Below are 10570 nucleotides of genomic sequence, written 5' to 3' on the forward strand. Positions count from 1 at the left end.
TTTCCCTTCTGGGATTCCCAGATCTGTATAAAATAATGCAAAATGAAAAACCAATATCACTATGGTACATGCAGTTTACATTTAGAAAATCTACTAGTAGACAGCCCCGCAGGAAAGGCGTTAAATTCTCATGGGGGTATTTGTGGAATGTAGAATCATAGATGGGCATGGGATGTCCTCTGACCATATGGCTGTGGTCACACTACGTACAGTAATCGTTCAAATTCATTTTCATTATCTGTACAATTGAGAATAAAGACTTGATTTTCTGAAGTGCAAAGAGTTGATCTGATAAAATTAAATGTAGTTAAAGAAACCATTAGCTCTGTTTTCTGTGGGTGCACAACAAAATGAATTAAAAATGACTGCAACTGCCTGGATTTGTGCATGTCATTAAATCAGGTACAACTCACTTAACAACTGCCTTGCTTAGCAACAGAAATTTTGGTGCCAATTAAGGTTGTAACTTGAGGAATACCTGTGTAATGAGTCACAGTAGTTCAGAGTCATAATAACAATCTGCAAAAGAAGAAATTGCTACTTAATTTGCAGCAGTAGACCTGAATATGTCATTTTTATCAGTATTTGAATTATTTTTTTCAACAAAAAGGCAAGGAAAACAAACATCTTATAGCAATTGCTCAATTTATTTGTATTCTCTTTATAACATATTTTATATTACTTCTGTTATATTTTCTATATTTTCTGTTAATTAGTTTGATATAAAAATGTATTAGTTTGGTATAATTAAATCAAAAATTTATATTGCACTGCTCTCATTTTCCAAGTCCAATCTTACATGACAGTGCACTTTATGACCATGTTGAGTAGCCACAGAAATTCCAGCTCCAGTTACTGTCATTAAGTGAGGGCTGCATGGTCCTAGAAACAATTGACACGAGGGACTTTAATGAGTCATAGATAGGAGCTAGCTGCTTTCACATGCCTGTGCATTCCTGTTTCCAGCATTGAGAAAAGTGAGAGACAAGTCTTCGATAGTGAAGCACTGTCTTGCAAATTCCCAGCAAAGTTGCATACTATTTTTCCAAGTCAGCTTTCTCCAGTTTGCAGAATATATGCAATTAAAGAAAATGGTGTTGTACCAGAGTCACAAGCAGCTAACATTTTCATTCATGTTGCTGACTTCTCTCTTTAAGGTTTCATCCAAACCATGTACTTCAGATGTCCCTGTGGAATAGTCTTTAGCCATCAACTTGGATTCCTTTCTAAAGCATTTCTTTTGTGTCAACTGATGTGAGTTGTACACTACAGTAGAGACAGTGTCCACTAAGAACAACTGCAGAGGTTTCTTTTTCTCTTTGTAGCGACATTGGATGTAATGTATAAAAGCGGATCGGTAGGTTTTACTGAATAATGTATATATAAGTGGGTTGACGGCTGAAGAAAGGTAGCCAATCCAAACAAAAACGTTAAGCAGATCCTCGATTACATCTTTGTCACATGCCTCCCTGCAAAAAACTACCATCACATTCATGATGAAAAAAGGACACCACATTATCACAAACAGGAAAAAGACAATTCCAAGTACCTTGGATGCTTTCTGTTCATTACTTATTGATTGCATCTTTCTCCTCCTAAAAGTTCCAGATTCTTTGTTCAGAGAGTGCTTGGAATGTTTATCCAAAGAAAGAGAACTTTGAAGGGAAAAACTGAATGAGCCAAACTTAACTTTTGAATCAAGATCATTCATGCATAATGTGGCTTCTTTCTGAAGGGATTTTATAGTTAAAAAATAGGAGATCATCATGATAGCAAGTGGAATAAAAAATGCTACAAAAGAACCAATTAAAACAAAATTCTCATCCACAAGGAAACAACTTCCATTCTTGAAAACTTTAGAATCATCATGGAATCCAAATATAGGAACTGGCATTGAAATACCTATATGTTTAGTTAAAAAAAGAAGAAAGATAAGTACAGTCATTTTCACTTTTAAGAATACATCTTGTACCACATTGGGTGCCCACTCGTTCCCAATAACATTCCTGAAAACAAAGGTCAGATCATCATTGCAGAGCATGACTGTTGCTTCCTTGAAGTTTGCACAGCTATTCAGTAGAAGCTAAAAACATAGTACCGTTTTACAAATAGAACTTAAAGGTTTTGGCTTTGGTAGTAGCTAAAAGCACTGTGTAAACTCTACAAGGACAGATTGGAAAGCCACTTAAACCAATTGCTGAATTCAGAAGTCCCCAGCAACACCAATTTTATACGTTAGAATTTCAATTCAAAAATGTGAATGTTTATTAGCTCATTAGCTTTTATTGGGGGAAAAACACAATCATAAGATTTTCCTGTTTGGCAGGTTTAGTAATACAGACAGTGCTCATTTAGTGACCAGACATTCAGCAACCATTTAAAGTTATGATGCTGCTGAAAGGGGGAAACTATAACCGTTCCTTGCAGTTGCAGCCACTGCAGCATCCCCATACTCCTATGATCATGAGTTGGGTGCTTGGCAACCAACTTACAATTATGATGGTGATGACATCCCATGGTCACCATTTGTAAAGTTCCCTGTTGCTTTCCCACAAGCAAAATTAATGAGGAAGCTGGCAGGAAGTCACAAACAGTGATCCTATAATTCTGAGACACTAACTGTGCAGGATTTGCTTTAACAACTCTCATAATTCTGGGAACAGCTTCAAGTTGATGCAGTCATACAACATCATGCTTTCAAAATATGCTGCTCAACAATGAAACGGCTAGTCCCCATTATCTTGACTAAGCAAGGACTACCTGTACTATATTGTCCTAATGCAATCTCACACAGGGCACAAAAATAATGCTGGTGTATCTTGGGAACCACACATATATGTTTGCCAGCATATATACACTTTGAGGCAAAGCATCCCCTCCTTCCCCAGTGATTTAATGCAGTTGAGATCACTGGGAAGAGGAAGGTAAAATCTCCCCATCAGCAAACTCTACTGAGATTGTTCTATTTCAACTACATAAAGATTATGATCACTTTGGGATGCGGTGAGTGGGCAGTGCCAAATTGCAATTTTTAAAGACTCAATAGTTTATTCTGTTCCTTACTTTCTTTTTAGGGTTTAAAACTTTTAAGACTTTCTTTTAACACTCCCTCCAGAAAAAAACAACAAAGCTGGCCTTCAATACTGTATGTTCAAGCCATACATATTTCATCCACTGTTCACTATGTCTGCTGCGAATGATCAATGCCTACTCTTTGAGGCTATTTTGATTCTGAAGCGTATTTTATCCCCATGCATTCTATATATGGCAAAAGGAAACAGTACTATCTGTACAGGACACAGCTAGAGAAAAAGACAATGTTCTAGTGCTCTGCAGTAATGCACATGCCAATCAAGCACGGAGAACTGCATCTTCAAGAAAACATCACAATGAATAAATTAACAACAGTTACTGCAATTTTCTCTCCGTGTTACACCGCTGCAATTAACCCTCTTTTTCTTCTATTACTTCTGTTTGGGGGCGGGGTGGTGGTTGTCTTCTTGTTTCTTTCTGAAGAGACATGTTAGCTACAAAAGACATTGTTCCCAATAAAGAAATGTTATGTTTCAGACCTTCATTGATGGTTATGATTAACCATATAGTTACAGCAGGAAGCAATAAGAAGACACCCAAATTTTTAATGATTACAGAATGGGTTTTTCATGTTCCAGCCATTGTCCCATGCAGCAAAGTTGACTTTCTACTGTTGAACAGTGTTGTTTCATGTGAAGAGTTCTTAGGATAATAAGGCTACTGCGCTGTGGTGAATTTACAAAGCACTTTCCTGAATAAATTGTATCTATTTAGATTTGCATTTCACTTTATGAGTACCGTAAGTGTATTTTGAAGGGAAGACTCCATCTGAATTAAAATAGAACTGCACTAGCAGCACATGAGCTTTTAAACTAAATCCTCTGGGAAAAAATCAATGTAAAATATTGACAATTTAGTTCAAATTGAATTATCCTGGGGTGACATGGAGGTGAAAACATTTTTGATTGCCCAAATAGTAATAATAGTAATAAAAAGCCATGAAATGCAATAGAAAATATGGCATCAATGAAAGACATCAAAAGGCCACAGGCGAAAATGCACAGCTTTAGAGAGAGATTGGGAGAGGGATGCGCATATAATTTTACTGAAAGTAAAAATCCCTGATGATAACATAACACATACAGATTGAACAACTCACCTATTGATACCATCCAAACAAGAGCAATTTTTGCCAAGGCCTTCGTTCTGGAGTTAAACCGGCTATGATGAATGGGGTCTTGAATGGCAATATAGCGATCCAGAGATATGGCACAAAGATGCATGATGGAGGCAGTGGAGAAAAGCACATCTAAATAAATCCACACAGCACAGAGGTTCCTGGGCAGTGGCCATCTATATTCTGTAATCAAGGAGAGTGTTTATGAACTGTACAGCAGCTGGAAAGCTATATTTCACTGATACGAAACATATTTTCTGTTGTTATATTTTACCTCATCCATCTACAAATTTTTAAAAATGGTTGGTCTGTGTCTTGCTGATATCTACAGGCTCCCATATTCAATTCTGAAGCCAGCAGAATTCTCTAGATCTCACTGTGGCTGATGTGGCAGCAAATTTGCCAAATTTTAATGATACAATTGCCTTTGTACTCTCCCCTCCCATCTTTCTGTACAGTTGTAAGATTTTATAAGCCTAGTGGGGAAACACTAAAGAATGCTAACCTTTACTGAAAAATTTGCATTCTGAGTCAGTTTATGCATGAAAGGGCTAAAATGTATATCAGAAAGTATAAACGGTTGTTATACATATATAAAGATGTATGCGAAACCAGCAGCCTGAAGACAGATGTGAGTAATGGTACTGTAATAGATAAATGAAGGATTTGTTTGGAGGAAAATTGTGCAACCTAACGAATGTAATTCGGGGAGGGGGGAACTATTCTGCTAGTCATAGGAATGGATAGACAAGGGATTGCAAGCAAACTGATCGGATCATTCAGATATTGCAAAGTGAAGGAGCATGGTGAATATTTGCTTGCAATAAAGGGCGTTTGTTCTGGCTAAATGGTTTAAGAATAAATCTTACTGTAAATACACATGGCAGAGAACATCCAGTAGACTGAACAAAATTAAAAATAGGAACAATAAAATTATTTGAAACGGTAGAGTTCTGAAATTAATATTTTGAATAGGAATGATAGTGACTGAGAAGACAGGGACTGAAAAGATAGTCCTTGACTTATGTTCATTTAGTGACCGTTCAAAGTTACAACGGCATTGAAAAAAGTGACTTATGACCATTTTTCATATTTACGACCACTGCAGCATCCCCATAGTCGTGTGATCAAAATTCAGATGCTTGGCAACTGACTCATACCTATGACAGTTGGGGTGGCCTGGGATCACGTGATCCCCTTTTGCAACTTTCTGAGAAGCCAAGTCAATGTAGGAGCCAGATTCACTTAACAACTGTGTTACTAATTTAACAATTGCTGTGATTCACTTAATAACTGTGGTAAGAAAGGAGCAATGGAATGGAAATGGAGTAAAACTCACTTAAATGTCTTGCAACAACTGAATTGTGGCCATAAGTCAAAGACTACCTGTATAAATGTTAGCATTCAAGAAAAATTAATGAAAGTCTGAAATACAGCGAGAATATTAAAAATGATAGTGCTATAGGTTAGGTGATGTAACTGAAAAAATATTAAAATAGTGTGATTTATAGGTAGTTGGGCAACCTGTTTACCATGTGTGAGGTGTCTTGCTATTATTCTGCTACACAATGGAAAATGTATCAAAAACAAATGCATAAATACAGGGGGATTATTTTATGCCTGGAATAGTATACAGTGGAGTTCTGATCCAAAAGATGTAAATGAACAAAATGTGGGAAGTATAACATGGCATTAGGCCACGCAGAGCTTGTGAAATCCATATTTTTGCTCTTCTGCAGGTTACTAAAAATATATGAATGTGAAAAAGAAGTTTATTGTACATTTGTTAATTTAGGGAGAGTGTATGATTATATGAATATACTAAATTTTGGAATGTTTCACAGTAAAATTGATTTTAAGTATGGATATGAAGGATACAATAGATTATGTGTATATAACAATACAAAAGAAGTGTGTGAAAATAAAGGCTTAGGGGTTAAGGAATCTTTTGAGTTGAAAATTGCTGAATGTATTAAAGCAACTTTGCAAATAAAGGAAAGCTTAGCAAGTAGTTCACACAGTAAGGTATAATTACATGTTATCTCTTTGGCTGTTTAATATATTTATAGATAAATGTATAAGGAAAGCCTGTCCTGATGTTAGCAATCTATTGAATAGGGATGTGAATCTACATGTCCTTTTGAATAGTGGCTGAAACCACCTTGTTGGCCGAGAACCCACATGATAGTCAGGAAAGACATTAATGCACACTTAAACCTTTGACCATGCCCTGTATATGATTTGCAAATGCAATGTTTAGTAAACGCAAGCACCAAAACTCACTTTTAATTTTAAAGTGATGTACAAGAGTATCCAAATAAGTATTTTCGCTATTCTCTATTAGAGATACCATCATTTAACACAGGTGTGGTTTGCTGGGCAAATACCTGACTAGAGGTTCCAAAGCTCTGATTCCTTATTCCGGATATCCAGTTTCAAAAACTCCTTCTCAGGAAAAAGTGATAATTTATTGGTTTGTGTTATTCCCCACCACTGTATTTTAGGACTTTTTGTGAGTGTTAACTGATGTGTATCTCTTTGTGCCTTGTCAGTGTAACATATAGACAGAGACAGAGAGAGACTTTATATCTGTTTGGACAAACACAAGTGCACATGCTGAAAAGAAATATCTTTACAATGCTTTCAATAGTTATCAAATAGAAAAGGTGCAGAAAAAATGGCACAAACTCTTCTCAGTATTCATCCCTGCAGCTATTTTCTGAGGGTGGGAAGCTCAGCATCACAAAACCAGACATTATATTTCTCTTAAAATTAAGGCAATAATATATCTCCATAGCACTCTTAAAAACTTCCCTCTCACTTATCCCTGCAGTACATTATAGAGAGCAGTAATTTTGACTAGACAACTTTACCTTTAGGAGCATAATGATCTCTGCACTATGCTGTTTCAGAAAATAAAAATTCATTTGGACAGGGTGAAATATTCCAAAGTAATCTACAAATGCAAGGGCTGTTTTACATAATCACATTATTAATACTTCCTACTTTATTTATGTGCCATTCTTCCTACTCAAGAACCCTGAGGGACCTCACATAGGATATCTCTCCCAGCCATACGCATTGAGGGTTGCCATTCTTTGGAATTTAAGCCTTAGACACCTGATCCTGCACAAAGCATTCCCTCGAATATTAAATACGTAAGCTACCCAGAGTCATTCAGTGAGATGTGCTGTTAGTATACATTCAATCAAACAAACAAATAGAAATATTAGATGCTAAGCCACATGCAGCCTAATGATGTCCTTACAAAAACCATGAAATGCAGCTGATTACAGCCAGCCAGCGAGCCAATGGATTCCCTGGAAGAACAATATGATCTGATCTCTGAAGGATATTCCAGCCAGCACCCTCGCTACTACATTCTGCCTCAAGTATCTCTGTTGTGTACATAGTTATGGGAGTGGTTTCCCTTCGGCGGGAAACCTGAGTGCAATCATTGGCTGCTACTTCCCGGCGGGAGATTCTAAGCCGGGGATTGGTTATGTTTGAATGGAGTTAGTATTTAAGGCAGGGTTCAACGGCTGCTAGCCAGTTGACCCATGTGAGTTCCAATAAACGTTCCTTGTGCGACATCGCTGTCTCCGCTCGTCATTCCGGACATAACAATCTCAATTTAAAATTCTTGTGAAATTATTTTAATGCTCCTGATATTTTATATCAGGGTTACTTTCTTATCCTTTAGTTACTGAGGAATTCTTTGGCAAAGAATGAGGATTATAGGGGGACTTTTGTAATCAATTATGCTCATCCTGCCTGTTTAACTTATTTGCAGAGCACATCATGAGAAAGGCAAGGCTAGAAGAATCAAAAGTTGGAATTAAGATTGCCGGGAGAAATATCAACAACCTAAGATATGCAGATGATACCACTCTAATGGCAGAAAGTGAAGAGGGACTAAAGAGCCTCTTGTTGAGGGTGAAGAAGGAGAGTGCAAAACTTGGCTTGAAACTTAACATTAAGAAAACCAAGATCATGGCATCCGTCCCTCTCAATTCCTGGCAAGTAGATGTAGAAGAAATAGAGGTAGTGACAGATTTTATTTTCCTGGGCTCCAAGATCACCACAGACAGGAACTGCAGCCAAGAAATTAAAAGACACTTACTCCTGGGGAAGAAAGCCATGGCAAATCTGGACAGCACACTAAAAAGCAGAGACATCACCCTGCCAACAAAAGTGCGTATAGTCAAGGCTATGGTCTTCCCAGTTGCAATGTATGGAAGTGAAAGTTGGGCCATAAGAAAGGCTGAGCACCAAAGAATTGAAGCCTTTGAACTATGGTGCTGGAGAAGACTCCTGCGAGTCCCTTGGACTGCAAGGCGATCAACCCTGACTGCTCTTTAGAAGGCCAGATCCTGAAGTTGAAACTCAAATACTTTGGCCACCTAATAAGAAGGAAGGACTCACTGGAGAAGAGCCTAATGCTGGGAAAGGTTGAGGGCAAGAGAAGAAGGGGACGACAGAGAATGAGGTGGTTGGATGGAGTCACTGAAGCAGTAGGCGTGAGCCTAAATGGACTCCAGAAGATGGTAGAGGACAGGAAGGCCTGGAGGAACGTTGTCCATGGGGTTGCGATGGGTCGGACACGACTTCGCAACTAACAACAACAACAACAACAAATCATGCAGAATGAAGGTTTCAGACATCCACACCTAGTTCACAATTTTCATTTTTTACAAAGCGTGGGATTTACCTCTTTTCATTGAGTCTATAGTTACATTAAAGTAACTTGTAATATGTATATTAATCAATTAAAGTATATTGAGTTTTAAAGGTTGTTGATGGTACTTACCATATAATATAGTTAGCATTGATATCGGCATGACAAGAAAACCCAAGAGCATATCAGTTATTGCAAGTGACATCAGGAAATAATTTGTAGCATTGTGCAGCTTCTTTTCTAGTGAGACAGCCAAGATGACTAGAATATTTCCAAAAATGGTTATAACAATCACAATAATAATTAGAAGAGCAGGCCAGTTTTTCTCATGAATAATAGGAAATAATGATGTAGTCATGTTCCCTGTACAAGAACAGTTCATTATATGATCAAAGTCTACAGTCACATTGCATAAACAAGAATTATTAATTTCTTCAGATGTAAGTACACTTCTCATAAATTTTCTGGCTTGGCTTAATTGCAGTGAGGAATGTGCTTTTAGGTTCACAGAGCATTCTTCAGAAAAAATATGCATTTCTAAAAATTCCGAAACTGGTGAAAAATGCAAATTGTGGCTGTTTTGTTACCACCAAGCTCTATATTGATTATTAGTGCAAAAAAGGGAAAAAAATTTACAAAGAAAACTGACAGTCATTCAGATAACAGTACGATTTTCAATTTCATATATAATGTGATAGTGAATCTTGCTGAATGATTTCAATCAATTTTAAACCGTTAAGGAAAAGAAAAAGCAATCCATCCTCCTCCAATGTTTTCAGCCATAGCGATCTTCCCCCAAAACATTTTAATCATGTAACTGACAATTTAAAAATATTTTAATAATTAGTTACAATTATTATTTTGTCCTATCATGGAAGTTATTAAATACCATAAGTTTATTTAATGCTATCATTCTGAAAAATGCTATTAAAAATACACTTACAATGTATTTGAAAAATTGCCTAAATTAAATTAAAGCTGTGCCTTGATTTATGTTATCCTTTGTTGCATTTGCTGGCATGATATTCCTTAGTTCCAGTTTGCATGAATCAAATGCATTTTGCAGATTCCTCAGCTGCCCCCTTACAGCAATGGTATTTCCTTGTTTGTTCTTCTTTGCCATTTACAGCTGCTCCGCTTATACTTCCCTGTGTTGTTTTTCTCCTTAAGGTTAATCATGTTGGAAGAATAATCTTTGGATAATCATCCCAAAAATTTACAATGCATGGAGGAAAGAAATTTCCAAAAGGGGTTCAAAATAATTTCTGGCAAAAATGGAGGTGATTCTCTTTTGTCCTGTTTCTTTATAAGACGTCACATTATTTACATAAATGGCAAAGGCAGAAGGAGGATAAACTGAAGGCAGCTGAATTTTTTTTTACATGTTGCAGTTTTATATGTATCAATGTTAGGCATTCATGCTTTAAAAAAGTTAACATTTCCCACAGGATATCCTGCAGAGCAGCTCTTGATAACAGCAGCCTATACTAAAGTATGTTCTTGTATGAAAAAGAAGAAGAAGCTAGGAATTGCATATTATAGGCAAACATCAGATTATTCCTTTTAACAAACTGATCACATCCTAGCTCTAAATTGAAAGGTGAATATTATACTGTCAGTAGTGCTAATGTTTGTGGGGGGTGTAATTTTGATGGTATAGAAAATAATTTGCTCAAGAAGAG

The 10570-nt window shown here is 36.7% G+C and overlaps 1 protein-coding gene across 1 annotated transcript; it reads right to left on the bottom strand.

Moving 5' to 3' along the window:
- Positions 1–628: 628 nt before the first annotated feature.
- Positions 629–9730, bottom strand: HTR2A (5-hydroxytryptamine receptor 2A). The gene is made up of 3 exons (XM_081312797.1): positions 9021–9730; positions 4193–4393; positions 629–1902 (listed from the first exon to the last, which is right to left on the bottom strand). The coding sequence occupies exons 1-3, from the start codon at positions 9421–9423 to the stop codon at positions 1109–1111; spliced, it is 1398 nt and encodes a 465-aa protein (XP_081168923.1). The 5' UTR covers positions 9424–9730; the 3' UTR covers positions 629–1108.
- Positions 9731–10570: the final 840 nt, after the last annotated feature.

Source organism: Vipera berus (genome assembly GCF_964194415.1).
Source record: "Vipera berus genome assembly, chromosome: 1".
In the NCBI taxonomy this organism is placed as follows: Eukaryota; Metazoa; Chordata; class Lepidosauria; order Squamata; family Viperidae; genus Vipera; species Vipera berus.